The sequence below is a fragment of the Coenobita brevimanus genome, chromosome 107 (assembly GCF_032717465.1).
Source record: "Coenobita brevimanus isolate Jiangsu-jjx chromosome 107, ASM3271746v2, whole genome shotgun sequence".
NCBI classification, from domain to species: Eukaryota; Metazoa; Arthropoda; class Malacostraca; order Decapoda; family Coenobitidae; genus Coenobita; species Coenobita brevimanus.
In genome coordinates, this window is record NC_137060.1 from 30,080,771 (window position 1) to 30,098,920 (window position 18,150).

Below are 18,150 nucleotides of genomic sequence, written 5' to 3' on the forward strand. Positions count from 1 at the left end.
ACACAAAACAGATTTATACCTGATCATTCATCGCTTATAAAACAGAATCAAACCTACTTGTACACCTTGTATATCTTTTGTAGAGCAAAATCCCTGAAAAGAGGGTGGAAAACTGCAGGAGACAGGTAACTACAGGCTGAGGTTCAGATGAGCTTGAGGCAGCAGCAACAAAACTTAATAAAACGAAACTCCTTATTCTTTACTTTTTTTTTTTTTTTTTTTTTAATGATCACCATCATCCAGATCTCTTTTCCCACATAAGAACCTTTTAATCAGCATGAAACTTAAATACATGTTGTATTTAAAACAGAATTAGGCTTTTTTACAAATCACTTGTCTTCAGCCACTAATTAGTAACATACCATGTCAGGGCAAACCCAAGCCACCTGTGCCAAACCGCTGTTCCTCCCTTGAGAGACCCACTGTGCCAGAGAAGAAACCTAACATCCGCACCCAGCAGCCACAGCCACAGCAACCACCACAGCCTCAAACACCAAAAGCCACACCACACCTGGCAGCCAACAAGGTTGTCCCCATGGTGCCAGACTTTAACAAGGCACCACCTGACATGAGTGAGTTGATAAGAGGGAGAGATTTTGGAGGGAGTTCACATATAGCTGCAACAAAATCAACAGGACAGCAGATGGTAGTCGTCTTTATTCTTGTATATTTCTCCATAAAATCATCCATGACATCCTTTCGATATTTTTATTGGCAGTGTTAGTCATGCATGGGTCAACCTTTCTCACCTAACAACCTCTTCACATACCTGCTGGGAGAGCAATTTCCTCACGTTGGTACTTAAGAATTCAGGCCCCACCAGTGAGCAGCCAGGGTAACATTAGGCAACAAATTGAGTGCTTAACGGACATTTGCCCAGTACTGAAGCCAGCTTGCCATAAAGCAGCAAAAAGAAGTTGGAGACATTTATAATGATGTGAGGGTTGTGGTAGGTGGGGGAGCTCGTCATCCACTTACTCAATTTAGTGCTGCTCTCGGGTGTCTGGCCTTTCATCTCCTCCTTCATTTCCTTCCTTCCTCTTCTGTCTTTCTTTACTTTATTCTTTCCTCGTCCTTCTGTCTGCGGGTGACTTTACACTCCCTCTTTTGTCTTTCCTTCCTTCATTCTTTCCTCTTGTGTTGTGTATGGGTGACTTAACACTGAGTAACAAGCCAAATGGTTTCCTGTACACCAGGAAACCATTTACTTTGCTGGGTGGTAACCGTATAGCCAAATTATGGCACCTGGTGGTTTAGTGGGTAATTGCAGCACTTCAGTCGGGTTGAGCCGGTGAAGGTTTATATCCCAGGGGTGGTTGGGGTCATTGCTCATGTGGCTAATGCCACTCAGGGATGAGTGAGGCTGGTCACTCTCATCTTAAATACCGGGACCAACATGCCTAGCCCCGGGCTCTTATGCTCTTCATGGGACAAGTTAAGATTGGATGATGGATGGATGGTGGGGATCTTGACTTTAACTTTTGCTGTGCACCTGCAGCCAAGTTCAGTGTCTGAGAATGATGATTTTGTTTTTAGCTAGTTACTGCACTTGAAGCCATACATTATACACTTCAGAGAGACACTGGTAGCCATCCATCTGCTGCCAAGCTTGAAATGTGTATTTCATCATTTTAATTTGCTGTTGCATGAATTTTATTAGAATAAACTGTATGTGTATGCAGATCATTGCCAGAGAGGTAGAGCTGAGAATTTTGAAGGGTTGATTTAGAGTGAATAGACATATATTATAACCTATTTCACCAAGTAGTTTGTTGATAAGCTTACTTTTATGCTTTCCTGTTCATAATTCTCAGCCTTTTCCTTACATTTATTAACACTTTCAATCCAGTGATGTATGATCATGGTACCCCAAATTATTTTATTCAGCATTGGAAGGATCTCAGGTAATGAAGGGGTAAATAAGGCTCTTCTGTCTCCAGTTCAGTAAATCTCTCCAGTGCTAACTAAAGCTGCCTGGAGATGGCAGGTAAATGTGAAAAATGCTTCATAGGACTGAATGGGTTAAGAGGAAAATGTGTGATGATGATGATGGTGGTGGTGATGATGACAGTGATGATGATTTTGTTTTGCAGTTGTGCCACAACCAGTGTACAGCAACATGGCTGAACTTTGTGGGACCCTCGGCAGCAGTGGAAGCTTTGTCCATATCCGAGGTGGGGGTGATGGAGTGGAAGGGGATCGAAATAGCTTTGCCCTAGGATGCAGTGGTAATGGGTCACAGCCAAATCTTGCTGCAGAGTGCACGCCAGATGGTAGGAGCGTATTTGTATTTAAGAACTGTTGATTGATGTGTGTATTGTATTGTTCTGGTGCATTTACTGCTTCTTTGGTATGTATTTTATTTGTGTTCAAGAGCTTTGCTGAGTATGTTGTATGGTACATTGGGCTTGCTTTATCCACAGAATACTAAATTTTATCCACATATCACCTACTTAACAGGAGGGAACTTCTGGTCTGACTTCATATAGTCATTGGCAAAATTTTGCAGCACCCACCTGCAGATAGCCGACGCAAGCATTCTTGTCATTATCATGATAGTCACTGTCACTTTTGTGGTCATTACCATCATCATCATCATCATTGTCATCATCATCATCGTCTTCGTCATCAATCATCAGTCCACCTCCTCCTCCCCAGTCATCAGTCATCATTCTGATCTCTTTTCTGTTTGAATATAGGTTGAGGTAGGATCTAGAAAATAAGGAAGTGGAAAGCACATAAGAGGAAAAAGTAACACAGTTATTTTTCCTACTCATGTAAGTCTGGCATTTTTAGTGGATGTGGAAATCGAGTGTCAGTCGGCAGCAATGTTTGTGAAGTTCAATCTGCCATCCAGATTTAACAGTGTCTGTTATGTCATTTGGGCACAAGTTTAACATCATGGAGGGTGCTAAATCACATCAGTTAAATTACATAATTATGTTGTTACTATCTCAGCTTAGAGAGTCAAAGAAAAGTTTATTAGATGGAAAGAGTTCACAGAATATGAAAGCTTCTTTGTCAGGGTAAGTTTGTATATGGTTTGACATGGGATCATAACAGTGTCTCTGCTATTGCTTAACTGTCGTTGTGTAATCCAAGCTTACCAAAAAAATACCATTTGGTATTGAAATGCATCCTCGGGGTATGAGGCTGTGTTTGAAAGATCTTATTAAGGGGTCTAAAAGTGGCAGTCCTATGAATCTGGGAATGTCAAATGTCGTCCCTCTTAACTCGACAGAGTGTTTGTCATTTTGCACACTACATGTTGTAGCTGAATGGCAGATTCAGGCAAAACTCTGGCACTACATAATTTTTATATAAATGTTGTTGAGACTAACACCATAACACCAAGTGGAGGTGTGAAGGAGAACTACTGGGCCTTGAGATAGGCCCTGAAGCTGTTGCCCAGAGTTGAATATACACACACACACACACACACACAAACACACACACACACACACACACACACACACACACACACACACCACTCGCTGGCGCAGTGGTAACGTTCTCGCTTGCCAACTGGTGGACGGGAGTTCGCGCCTCGCTCAGGTTGCGAAAAGTTTCACTGAAGAAGTGGGTGGTTACTGTCCCCCTTGAGCAAGGGGACGGGTGTGTGGGTGTGTGAAGGTCACAGCCTTGCCCTTAGATCGGACTATATGAGCTCTCAGCTCCCTTCCGGTAGGGTAAAATGCTGACGATCACGACCATCAAGTGATCCTGACCGACCCGGTGAATTACACACACACACACACACACACACACACACACACACACTATAAAGCTGGCAGTAGAACAGAATGTGGCAGTTTTTGGCCAAGTTCAAAGTGAACTCAGTATAACTTATACATGTTTATTTGTTTGTGCTGGAGAGGGACAACTTCATGTGATGCCACTGGTATAACTGGGTGATGAAGCTACCCAGTTACTGTATGTTGTACAAACATCCCACAGCTACTACTATCCATCCATCATCTAATCCTACGTTGCCCCATGAGGAGCGTAGGAGCCTTGGGCTAGGAAAGTTGGTCCTGGCATTTAAGATGAGAGTGACCAGTCTCATTCATCCCTGAGTGGCATTACGTTAGCAATAAATCCCAACCATCCCTTGGATATAAACCTTCACCGGCTCAATCCAATTGGAGCATCTTTATTACCCACTAAACCACCAGGAGCCAAAATTTGGTTATATGGTAACCACCCAGCATAGCTCCTCATGGGGCAACGTAGGATTAGATGATGGATGGATAGTAGTAGCTGAGGGATGTTTGTACAATCTGGGTAGCTTCATCACCCAGTTATACTGGTGCCCCATCCTCCAAAAGAAGGATTGTGAGCTGTTGGAGGAGGACATCTTCAGCCTACAATCAATTGGGTTCACATTTCAGATGAAACTGGGGCTTCAGCTACTTCTAATATTACTACTGCAACTACATTTATGGTATTTGATACCTTATCCATGAATCACAGTATGCACATATCGTGTATGATAAGTTAGATTTGGGTAAGTCAAGCCCACTGTATTGTATTGTATTCTGTTGGTGCGTTTTACTGCTGCTGTGGTATACTGGTATAGTACACTAAGTCCTTGTTGTGTGTCAGAGATGTACTTCAAAGTACCACAGCCATTTTCATACAATCATTACTGAAAACTAGGAGAAACTGTTAAGGCAATAGGTAGTGGTGTAACTTCAATAGGCAGTCTTTGCATTTGGCATCCTTTTTGCAATATACGGTACAATCCCCCAAACCCAAATTGTAGATTTTCAAAAGTACGAGCTTTCCAAAAGAATTTTGAAAGAGTTTAACGAGAAAAAAAAAAAAAAACTACCAGAAAAAACTCTTGGTGTAGCTTCCAGGGTCGTTGATATTTTGAAAAAGTGCCACAGTAGTTTACAGTAACCCAACCCATCTCAAGCTGGACTTACTTAACCATGATTGACTTCATAGTTTTTTTTTTTTTTTTTAAGACAATTCTGTCTTTGTGGGCAAAAAATTTGTTTATTGCCAATTTTTCACATCTGAAATGGCAAAACCATGATTGTGGGGTATAAAGCTGAGAATAAATCAGCAATTTAAGAAGGGAATACCAATCAGATGGGTTTCTAAACATATAACTGATGGATGATAGACGGTCCCAGTCTTTCGAAAATTCAGTTTTCCAAAGCCTCTTAATTCCAAACATTTCAGATTTGGGGAATGAACATACAGAGAAGGACATGCAGCTGCAACACATAACCAGGACTTATTGTATTATACTGTATAATTTTGTGGATTGTCATAGCTTCTTTGTGTAGTGTTTGTTGTTTTTGTTGTATTGATGCTTAGTGTTTTTCTCCCAGTTTGTCTTTTGAGGGTTCCCATCCCTGTTTCTTGATAAGTATGATTTTTGTCTGTGCATGTGCTATTGTGGATGTAAGTTATTGTTCATCTTTATTCAGAGTATATCTTACATCATGCAGATATATTTATTTTACTCAGTATTTTCTGCTTGTTTTATTATTTGCCTTTCATAACAGGTAGCCCTCGCTTAATGATTAATGTGAAGTTACAATTGGTTCACTTCAATTATCTCACCTGATTTGCACGTTTTCTCACTAATTTATTGAATTGTTGAATTTAACAATTACCAGTTCATATTTTCAATTATTTTCTGATCACTTAATTTTTTTTTTTTTTTCTGGTGCTTTAATTTGTGTGAAATAACACTGAAAGAACTTGCATGAAGAGATCTTGAATCTCCTAGTAATTATAATGTCTATATTTTTTAGGCAAAAATGAATTTGTACTGTACATCTGTTGTGGTGGTGTCATGCTTCAAGTTTGATAAGTGTCGTTGATTGGACTTAAGAATCTCAGAAACCATTTGTAATCTAATTGGTGCTATAATTACTGTATTAGTTTAATGGTTGTTCACCCAATTGTTGATTTTTTCAGCAACATACTCTGATAGTTAAGTGTGGGATACCTGTATTGCATATCTTACTGGTTTATTTTTGATGATTTGTTTATTGTTACTGATGAGTATTATTTTCCCGGGTGGTATGAGTTGCCATTAACCTACAGTATTTTGCAACTGAAAGCTTCTTTATTTTCTTAATCCTCTCAGTCCAAGGCCATAATATACTGTATATTCTGTTCAAGGTAATATCAGGCAGTTCATTCAGTTCTGAGGCTGAAAGGGTTAGAAACTGTCTCAATTAACCCATTTAGCCATAGGAAATGTTTAAGATTTATTCTGGCTAACACCAAACAGTTTTATTCAATTCAGAAAGAATCCCCAAGGGCTGAGTGGGTGAAGTATTTTTTCTTGGGTGATAAAGTTCCATTAACCTCCAGTATTTTGCACCTGAAAAGCCTCACTTGTTATCTGCACCCACTCTGAAGCATTCTATCAGCATGCATTGTTTTGTTTACTACATTTAGAGTTAGAGGCGAGCAAGTACTGCACACTACGGCGGTACTCTGACCTGCCCCACTCCCTCCCTTCACTCCTGCCTGGTCGTCTCGTCCTGCGTCGCCATATCTCCCACTCAGGTAGCACTTGTTGTATTAAGAAAACTGAATTATTAAGAATTTAAGCTTGCATGGTAGTCTAGTGGTTGGAAAGTTCCAGTTGGAGTTACAGTCTAGTCTTGTTCATCTGTTGATACCAAGAGGTGATTGGAGATTTGTGGTCATGTACAGTAATACCATCAATGGGAGTAGGCTGGTCATCATCCCTTAAAAGCACTGGATTACTGTACCATTGAACTAGACCCCAAAACCCAAAAGGGGTAGTATGAGACGATTTGCTACCATTTATCATTTCTCAGTTCACCTGTTTGTTTATGTTCTGTTATTCAACTTTTTTTCCATCCATGCACTGAATATGAGTGGCTGTCAGTCTGTTTTTGTATATCTTTATGTCTGTCTGTCAAGCTATTTCTTATTTGAGTGTGTCTGTCTGTCTGTACCTATCCTTATCTTACTTTGCCATGTCTCCCACTTGGATGCATTTCATCCACTGTAACCCTTTCACATTTACCCCATAATTATTTTGTGAGGTAATTGTACAGACACTGTGGCAGCATATGGTGAATATATTCAGTCTAGACTAATTTCACCCCCCAAGATCTGTTCTTATTAGCATGCATCATACACCACAGGCATCCCAGATCTTTGCTCTGTGTTACAAACTGAAAAACTATTAAAAAGAGATGACTGTTGAGTGGTGTTCTGCACTGTGATAAAGAAAATTATTATGTAGATAAATTCTCAGTTGTGTAGATTGAAACTGCCTACAGTCAACTCTGTTTAGAAACCTGTTGAAATTTGTTTAATAGGAAGAATTTCATGAGCTTTCTGGTGGAGGTTTTATATTTTTTTATACAAGAGCCAGTTCTTGAGAAGAAATGTAAATTGAAACATATCTCACAGAGCATGACAGCTGAGCCAGCAGCCTCTGGAGTTTGTCTCTTGACTCTGAGAGGGAAGGGGAGTTCTCAGTTGTTGCAATTTGTGCATCATATTTTCTGCCATTACTGGTATGAACATGATGGAAAATTACTGTACTTGAGGCACTCACCATCCACTCACTCGATGTAGTGCTGCTTTGGATGTCTGCCCTTTCCTCTGTTCCTTCTTTCCTTCCTCTTCTGTCTTTCTTTCCTTCATTCTTTCCTCGTCCTTCTGCCTGTGGGTGACATTACACTCCATCTTCTTTCTTTCCTTCATTCTTTCCTCTTCCTTCTGCCTATGGGTGACTACACTGAGTGTCAAGCCAAGCGGTTTCCTGTTCACCAGGAAGCCATTTACCACGCTGGGTGGTAACCATATAACCAAATTATGGCATCTGGTGGTTTAATGGGTAGTTAAGGCACTTCAGTCAGATTGAGCTGGTGTAGGTTTACATCCAAGGGATGGTTGAGATTTATTGCTCACATAATGCCATTCAGGGATGAGTGAGGCTGGTTGCTTTCATCTTAAATGTCTGGCCCAAATTGCTTAGCCCCATGCCCCTACACTTCTCATGGGGCAACATAGGATTGGATGATGGATGTTAATGGATGAAAACTTTTCCCTCAAGAACAGTTTATATGAATTTAAGCAACACCAGTGTCATTGGTTATTGAACCTGGAAGCTGTATGCTGTGATACCCAGGTCAAAGTCTGTGAAAGAGATGACATGGTAGAGACTTTTGTCCTTTTGCAGCTTATTTCATGTAACTAAATGGCAGCATAAGGTAATACTTCAGCTCTGCATCCGTTTCATAGTGTTTGCGTGTAATTAGGATCACAATCTAGTGTTAGTCTCTTGTTACAACTCAGCAGTCAAGATGGAGAGATGACAGTTTTAGGCAGTTATACAAGATGGAGTAAAGGTTGTATTGATTAAAAAAAAAAAAAAAATAAAGAGTTGATGTGCAGTACTGAAATTCCGAGTCCGTCAGTCCATCAGTTCTTTTGTCTTCTATCTATCTATCTATCTATTGCCAGCTTCTCAATCCCGTTTGGGGTGGCCACAAATAATACGCCTCCATGTCGCCCTGTCCCCCGCCATTTCACTGTCCTGCTCCCAACTCACACCCCCCTCTCTCATATACCTCTCCACCCCATCCCTCCATCTCATCCTCGGCCTCCCCCTCCCTCTTCCCCCCTCCACCTCACTTACATACACTCTCTTTATCAGTCTTTCACCCTCCATCCTCTCCACATGGGCAAACCACCTCAGTGTGTTCCTCATAACACTTCCTATCACATCCACATCCACACCACAACGCTCCTTTATATCCTCATTCATCAGCCTGTCTCTCCATGTGACTCCACAGGCTCCACTTAAATAACTCATTTCCACTGCTCTCACTCTTGACTTGTGTCTTTCCAACAACGTCCAAGCTTCACTTCCATACAATAGAGTTGGTATCACAATACTGTCATGTAGTAACTTTTTCACTTCCATGCTGACGTCCCTGTTTCTTATCACTGCTTTCAAAGAACCAGCAACCTTTCTTCCCTGCTGTACCCTTTCAACCACTTCACCTTCCAAACCTCCATCCTTACTCATCACACTACCCAAGTACTTAAACGTACTCACATTTTCCAATTCCTCACCATCCAACCTCGCTGTACATTCACTGACTTCACCTCTCTCAAAGACCATCACTTTACTCTTCCCTACATTCACCTTTAGATTCCGTTTCTTACACACTCTCCCAAACTCATCCACCAAGCCTTGCAGCTCCCCTTCGTCTTCACTCAACAACACAGTATCCTCAAACAACAGTACAGGGAGTTTCCAAACACTATCCTCTCTCACCAGGGCCACTCCAACATCCACTACCCTACCTTGTACCTCTTTTATTACCCCATCCATGTACAAATTGAACAACCATGGAGACATGACACATCCGTTTCAACCCAACCTTCATAGAGAAAAATTCATTTAGTTCACCATCCACACACATTGCAGCCTTAGCACCATCATACATACTCTTCAGAGCATTCAACAACTTCCCATCTACTCCATATATTCTTAATACTTTCCACAATCCTTGTCCATCCACCCTGTCATATGCTTTCTCCAAATCTTTTGTCTTAATTTATCCAATTATTTCCCCATCCATCTGTTCCTGTATTTATTTTTATATATTTGTCTGCCTGTCCATCCATTAGTTTTTAAGTCTGTCTCTCTTTCGGCATGATTAGCCACCCTAGTCATAAACCATCACTTCCCACTTAAGTACAAAGAATTTGACTCACTCTATCTTTATGTCTAAGTTTTTCTCTCTGTCTGTATCAGTCTATATGTTTATCTCATAGATGATTAGATGATGAATGAGTGAGTGAATGAATGAATGAATGGATTAGTATTTTGTGTCTGCAGTGGGTAAATTTTTATGGTATGTTAATCAGCTGCAACTAGATGGATGATTTATGAAGAAAAAATAGTTACCATTTAATAATACAGTAACACATTTCTAGGTGTCATTCATGTGGGTGTTAAGAGTACTGTATGCAGAAGTAAATATTGACTGATACTCAAATGACTAGTGACAAAGAATGGTGCATTAGATCAAAAGTTTAATTAATTTCCTGGTGTAGATATGGTGCTGAAGGCAAATTGTGGAGATCCATAATGTAATGACTACTGTATATTGCTTAATTAGGGAGGGCAAAATGGTATGAGTTGGTCCCATATTACCCTCTTTGAGTTGTAAGAACTTGTGGCAAGCATTTAAACCCTTCAGTCCAATGATGTCATGTTTTGTTCTTGCTAGCTCCAGACACTTTTATTCAGTTTAGGAGAAACTTTTGGAACATGGGAGTTTCATATAGCCTTCATTTACCCCTCCACTACTAGGAGCCCTCCCTTATGCTGAATCAAGTCATTTGAAGGTAACAAAAATAAGCTCAAAAATGCATAATCAAATTTAAGGGGTTAGAAGCAGATGACCAACCTGAACTCCTGAAGGTTTGATGTGATGGAAGAATCTTGAGTCCCCTCTTGCAGGTGCAGACCTACATGACTATAACTCCAACTGGTATCATAAACAGGGGTGGCTTCTGACAAGAGATGATGATAGATGTAATTAGGAAAAGGGTGTTTTTAATTACATAGCTGATACACCAGTCAAGGAAACTAAGATTTTGCAGTATCAAAATAGGTATTGCATACCTGTACTTTGGTAAGGACTGAGTAGTGATTAATATATGTTTTGTAATATTATATTTTCTATCCTAGTTTTTTAGTACAGACAGTTATTGGCACATTTCAGCTTATTTGAACTACTTATTTGCTATTAATTCCACCATAATACAGTATACAGATAATTTGCCCATTAAAGTTCTATTGCAACTCATAAAACTAATTTGCCAATATCTTCCAATAAACATTAGTGATTGTATGGAAAAAGTTGTTATATTTTGAAACACATTAGTAACATATGAGGTATTTGATAGTACAAGGGTATAGCTGCCATAATCAAGTAACTGTAAATCCATCCTCGTAAAACTGTCAGGTGCCTCCGAACCATCTGTATTGCAGAACTATGTTTTCAGGTTATTTACGTATCTGCTGTACATATTAATGATCGTGAAGGTGGTCTACTATCACACCTGTGTCCTTGTTCATCATATAGTCTCTTGTAACATTGAGCTACACGACGACCCGTTTGTTTGCAGTACTGACAAACTGTCTATGTTCAGCTTTTAGATCGGGCATGGTCATGAAAACAAATGGTTCACTTGTATTTTTTTTAGTATACTAAATTTTACTTTTAATACAGATAGTAAACACTCTAAATAATGGACAAAAAATTAGGAAAGTCGTTATGACCATAATTTGTACTCTTTGGGTCATATATTTCTATCACCTCCACCTTTACACTTAAATGTGGTAACTAAATTTTCATTTTTCCTAAGGGCCTACAAAGTAGAAAGAATATATAACACAGAAATTTGTACAGAATGATCACTTGGAAGTTAAGTAATGAATTCAGGTCAGGGTTGCAGGACAGACTGAACAAGCCAAGTGTGTTTTAGTTGAGTGTTGGAGGAGGGCTTGTAAACAATGGCAGTTAGATGCCAAGCAGCAGTTATTCTGTAATATTAGACATCTTTTTGAAATGCTAAAAGTGTCCATGAAAGGAGAGTTCCATTATATACCATGTCCATCATATCAAGAGTTCACTGTGAAAATTTTGGTTGAAATGGGATGACATTTAACAGCTGAAGATGACTGGGGTGATGCTGGAGGTGATGGCTTAGAGGGGGAGGGGGTGATGGTGGCATTGAAGGGATGCATGTGGCTTTTAGGAGGAGGAGGTGGCCATGAGGAGGAGTGACTTTGAGGGTGGGATAGTATAGAGGCCAGGGTCAAGTGTTTGTTAAAATTTAGTGGGAGTATTGGGACAACTAGCAAGGTCCTTTAAAATTATAGTGCATTAAGGACATATATAATGTACTGTAGTTAAAAATTTAGTGACAGGTGTGAGCGCTCACCATCCGCTCACTCGATGTAGTGCTGCTTTCGGGTGTCTGCCTTTTCCTCTCCTCCATCCTTTTCTGTCTTTTTTTCCTCCATTCTTTCCTTGTCCTTTTACCTACTGGTGACTTTACACTTCCTCTTCTGTCTGTCTTTCCTTCATTCTTTCCTCTTCCTCCTGCCTGTGGGTGACTCTACACTGAGTGACAAGCCAAATGGTTTCCTGTACACCAGGAAACCATTTACTATGCTGGGTGGTAACCATATAACCAAATTCTGGTGCCTGGTGTACAACAGGAAAGGAAGGTGTCATTTACATGGAGGGCAACAATAAGGAATAGGAAAGGGAGCAAAGAAGTTATGAAGTCACTGCATTACAGTCTTGTGATCTACACTGTAAAGTATGGCAGTGAAGCTTTGATTTTGCTGGAAGAGCATAAGTCAAGAGAGAAAGGAATGGAAATGAATAATTTGAGAGGAATATGTTATGTTTCTTGGAGGGGCAGACAAGTAAGAAACTTTGGAGGAGTTATGGTGTTGATGTGGATGTGCTGGAACGTGTTAGGAAAAGAACCCTTGGATGGTTTGATCATGTGAAGAGAGTGAAGAATGAGAGGTTGCATAGGAAAGTGTATATGATGAGAAGGAGGGGGAGAGGGAGACTGGGAGGGGGATATTGAGAATAAAAAGGATGGATGGGGGTGGAGAAGTATATGAATGAGGGTGGTGTGAGTTGGAGAGAAGGCAGGCTCTTGGTAAAAGACTTTGTGACATTAAGATGATTTGTCCGGGGCCACCCTTTCTAGGAATAAGATATCTTAGGTATTTAGCTGTAGATAGATAGATTTTTCTAATGTGATTTTCAATGAAGAATATGTCTGGTTTATTACTCTTTTGTTTAAATGTATTCCCTTAATGTTTTAGGTGTGTCGTCCCCTCAAGGTGGAACCCTTCGCCGCTCTGGCTCCCACGGACAGAAACCTCCACCCCCTGTACGACGTACACCATCCATCTCAACTATCCCATCACCCGTCCCCTCTATTTGCTCCCTCACAAATCTCAACCAGTCATCATCAAGCACCAGCCTGAACAACTCCCCAACACACCTGACTGCATCTACAAGCACTCTTAGCAGCAGTGTCAGTATCAATGGGAGCATCAACACAGTAGGGAGTGGGAGTCCAAGTCAGGGCAGTAGCAGCAATGGCAGTCCCCTTCAGCGAACTGATAGTGAGTCCAGCACTCCAGTTGGATCACTTGAGAATCTCCCTCCACCACCAGCATTCCTCCTTGAAGATGGTGCTGAGGAGGCCAGTCAGCTCACCCCAGATCCTGACCTGACCACACCAGAGGGCATTAGGTTCTTCAGTGACCCTCTTGGACCCCCAGCACCCATACAGGATAAGTGTCTTCAGCAGCGCTCCATGACTGTTAGTGATACAGTTAAGACCCTTCAGGAAAGCCATCATCAGCCACAGTCTCCAGTCACCCATAGACGTTCCCAGTCACTAAGGTGCAACCAGCCTGCTTACAAGGCTGTTCAGTTGCTAGAAGAACGCAGGGTATCTTTAGAGGATGCTAGGGCTTCACTAATTACCACCCTGAATGCCAAACTGTCTGTCCAGTTTGCTCAACAAACACCACAGCTGAAGCACCAACAGAGACCCTACCCAGCCAAGACACGGGAAGGCAGCCAGTCTCCACGTATGAGCAGGTCACGACTGGGCTCTGTTCAGGAGGGGAAGATTATGGAGAGTCCTCAAGAGTCCCCCACAAAACATCAGGTTGTCCTCACATCAAATAAGCAGGATCATATAGTGATAACCAAACCACAGCAGCAGCAGCAACAACACATGCATTACCAGCAGTTAATCCAACAGCAGCACACTACCTTCACACAACACAATTACTCTCAGCAGCAAGAAAAACAGGTAATACATCAACAGCCACTAGCTAATGAGGATAGGCAAAGCAGCAGCATTCAGCAACCAGGAGTAACAGTGCCCAAGGATCCAAATCAGCAAGCATTCCTCGCATCCTTGAATGAGAAACTGTCTCAGCGGCAGGTTGGTGGTGAGACAGGTTCCTCCCCAGGCTCACCCAGGCAGCGCACAAAGAGAAGTCACTCAACGCCAGGGCCTCAGACCAGTCCTAAGCCACATCCCAATGGCAGTGCAGTGGCCAATCAGCTTCATCGCTCAGGTTCAGGGGCTAGTGAAAAGGCCTCAAAAGTGCGACAGTGGATAGCAAGCAAAACGCTGGGAAGTGATAAGAGGAGCACTGGTGATGCATCTGCTCTCAGGGAATCCCTCCTCGACCAAATAAAACGAGGGACAACCCTGCGGAAAACCAAGCATGTGGCCGATCGCTCTGCTCCTCGTGTTTCTTGACTTAAAGTGGCATGGTTGGTGAAGAAATTTGAGAAGCTGGAGTATGAGAGGAGTCAGGAGGCTCTGGATTCCATGCGTGTGGTGCCCAGTAAGCTAGCAATTTTTAATCATTTGCAGGTGCATATTTGAACTACAGTAAAGTTGGATCCATTTGAGGTTCTCCACTAGTTTTGGAGGAATTTTTTTGATGTTTGTGAAGGAAAATGGTAGTTGATTTGTACTGGAAGGATGTATTTGTAGGTGTAAATGTTGTAAGAATCTGTGTCTGTTCAACCTCCTTGCATTATACAATGCAAATGAAGTTTATGACACACTGAATCTCATGTTCAGAGGGAGTTGTTAGGTGTAAAATACCTAAGGCAGTGCATTAACCAGCTCACAGTATAGAGGTCTTACTTTAGTTTATCCTTTTGATACCACACGTACTGAATGAAGATCATGTATTTGAACACTAACTAGATATTTTCATGCAAGATGCCTGGCATGAAAGCAAGAATATGTTTATAATGTATATATCTACAGTATATTTACAGATGTATTTACAGATGTACATACTCAGTTATTACCATAGGGTTTGGGTTTACATACACAGGAATTAATTTACAGAGGTCTAATCTTACTTGGTGTCTCAGACTGCACTTACATTTTTATATTTCATTTCATTATTGAGTGCTTTTTGTTTCCATTATTTTTTTAATGCAAACTTTCTCAGAAATGTTTCTCTTTATCAAGATAACATTGATACTGTTGAAACAGTGCTGTGGGTCCTGGTTTTATAAGTACCAATAGCATATCAATAACACTAATACGGTGATATCTTTGACATTATTCTTGCTATCCCTAGATCATTTTATTCAACATAGGAAGGATCTTTGTTGGGGTTTCTTGGGGTTAATGAGGATTGTATTCAATCCTTTTCCCCTTCAAAAACCACTTCTTAGCTACATAAACTGTTTAGAAGTAGTAAGAATAGAGTAAGAGACATAATTGTAATGAAAAGGTTTATTCCTTCAGTATGATGATGCTGTTTTCGTATTATGCATACCACTGCCAGACAGTTTAATTCAGCTTCGGGGGAGACTTTGGTACTGGAGATGGTTTTTAAATTATTCACTATCAGATGCCTCCCTTAAGATGAATAAAAATGTCTAGGAGTAGCAAGAAAAAATTAAGTACTGAATATCATCGTACTGATGAATTTAGCTTGCACTTCCTGTGGAACAATGGATTTTTTTTTTTTTTTTTTAAATGTATGCATGTGTGCTTCTATTTAGTTCAGTGCCATCACACTACACAGTAAAAGCTCGCTAAAGTGGGTTCATAGGGATTTGGGCCAGGCCGAGAAATGGAAAGTTTGACTCACAGAAAGTTCCATCTCACTTTACTCCAAAGCAAAAAAGTTACTCCCTAAAACATTTTGAGCCTTCAACTCATGCATAGGATAATCCTAAACACGTGACTTACGTAAAAATGGTTAGGCATACTCACTGAAATAAAACAGATTGAAGCAAACAGTAAGTAAATTGAATTCCAAAAGAATTAATTGACCTTAACGCTGTATGTATGACAGTGTACAATACAGTACACCAACTCTTGAAAGCTTGGACCAGTTAGTGGTAAGTCTGAAGGATTTCATCTTAACACTAAGAAGTCCTAATCACTGACAGGGTCCAACTTGGCAGAAGTTCCAACTATGAAATCCAAATTAGTGAGCTTTTATATCTAGAAAGAATATGTGATAAATCCTTAGCCCCAATCTCAACAACTTTATTGCTGTATGCCTTCCATAAGGGCGAATCCTGGAATTGTTTTGGGATGCTGCTTATATCAGTTTCCCATGTAATGAACATTTGGCATCCCTTTCCTTTCATCCATCTATGCAGTGTTTGATGTGTTAATCGTTCATTTTTTTCATTCATCATCCAATCCTACATTGCCCCATGAGGAGCTTAGGAGCCCGGGGCTAGGCAAGTTGGTCCTGACATTTGAGATAAGAGTGACCAGCCCCACTCATCCCTGAGTGGCATTACGTGACCAGTAAACCCCAACCACCCCTTGAATATAAACCTACACAGGTTCAATCCGATTGGAGCACCGTAATTACCCACTAAACCACCAGGCACCAAAATTTGGTTTTATGGTTACCACCCAATGCAGTAAATGGTTTCCTGGTGTACAGGAAACAGTTTGGCTTGTTACTCAGTGTAGAGTCACCCACAGGCTGAAGGAAGAGGAAAGAATGAAGGAAAGAAAGACAGAAGAGGGAGTGTAAAGTTACCCGTAGGCAGAAGGATGAGGAAAGAATGAAGGAAAGATAGACAGGAGAGGATGGAAGGAAAGAAGGATGGAGGAGAGGAAAGGGCAGACACTCGAGAGCAGCACTACATCGAGTGAGTGAATGGTGAGCGCCCCTAAATATACTCTGTATTTTAACTGTGAAACAAAAAATGAGCATCTGCAAACATGAAAATTAAACATATAGTTTGTTAACCAGGGATGGGTTGTAATATTTTTGTCATTTATATACAGCTAATAAAAGTTTCAGAGTAAAAAATATGAGTTAAAGCATAGGCAACCCCTGGATCTGCTTGTGTTACCTTTAGATCGAGGAGCGGAAGATAAGCATCCAGATTTTTAAAATGATTTGTGAAGCATGAAACAAAGAAAAAAATGTTCCCAATCTTTTCATATCGTTACTGATGAAAGTCTGAATGTGGATGCAGGCTTATAAAATCTAATAATGATAGATGTTCCACAGATGTCCATCAGATACTGGAGTCTTACCTTCTTCCCAATTGAGAGTTTTAAGTATACAGTCATTAGGTTAATTTATTTGTCATTCTACTTTTGAGTTATTGAAGCACATTTCCCAACAGATACTGCTCCAGTTTAGTTCTTTATGGGTGGTTGTAATATCAGCATTTGAAATATGCCCAAGATTCATATATAATACTGTACTGTATCTCTGTTATCTGTATATTTTAGTATTTGAAATACATTATACAACAATCCTCTGTTGCAATGCTGCACTGATGAATAGTTTTGTCGAATTAGAAGGAATACTAAATATATGTTTGAGTTTGTTGGGTACAGTCAATGCTTGCATAATGTGGGATTATTGTACCCTGAAGCTTCCGCTTTATGAGATTTCTGCGTTATATGGCCATATGTGTACATGTTAAAGGGAATCATGGGACCTAAGCCAGCCCCAGTTTCACCATTTGGGGCAAGTTTCATTTTTTTTTCCAGGACATTTACCTACCTCATAAAGACTTAATTACATACAATCACAGGAGGATTCCTCACCTTGAATGGAAGAGGTTGTGGGCTTGCTGGGGGGAAGTGGAGTGGGGTTCTGAGGCAGGGTAGGAGTCCCACTGGTCACAAAGATCACACACAGCACTTGTGCAGCCAGAATGCAGGGAGAGGGTAGGCTCAACTGGGTAGGGAATGCTCAGTCGGCCGTGATGACACCCCACACAGACATGTGACAGCCATATGTCATAGGCCGATGCAACCCACACTATGACTATCACTGGCCCTGTTGTGTCTGATACTACTGCGTTATGACCCTAGTTACACACGTTATGACTGTTTGAACCATCATTTGGGGTCTCTGGCCACATTATGTCTGTCATCACTGCATAGTATGGTGTTTTAAAAAATGGGCAGCTTCCTCCGCTCGCGTAGCGTCTATCATTTTCGCGTTGTGACTAAATTTGGACATAAAACTTTGCCTTCCGTGTTATGAGAGTTTCATGCTTTATGATCGCGCATTATGCGAATGCTGAC

The 18,150-nt window shown here is 40.8% G+C and overlaps 1 protein-coding gene across 1 annotated transcript in view; it reads left to right on the forward strand.

Annotated features, from left to right (window-relative positions):
• Nucleotides 1-14,381, forward strand: part of mim (missing-in-metastasis) — a 269,495-nt gene extending 255,114 nt beyond the window's left edge. Inside the window, exons 14-18 of the mRNA XM_080285541.1 lie at nt 371-572; nt 2,094-2,273; nt 6,430-6,540; nt 12,893-13,899; nt 13,930-14,381. Of these exons, the coding sequence (XP_080141667.1) occupies nt 371-572; nt 2,094-2,273; nt 6,430-6,540; nt 12,893-13,899; nt 13,930-14,358 (1,929 nt within the window). The 3' untranslated portion in view covers nt 14,359-14,381. The remainder of the gene's footprint in view (nt 1-370; nt 573-2,093; nt 2,274-6,429; nt 6,541-12,892; nt 13,900-13,929) is intronic.
• Nucleotides 14,382-18,150: the final 3,769 nt, after the last annotated feature.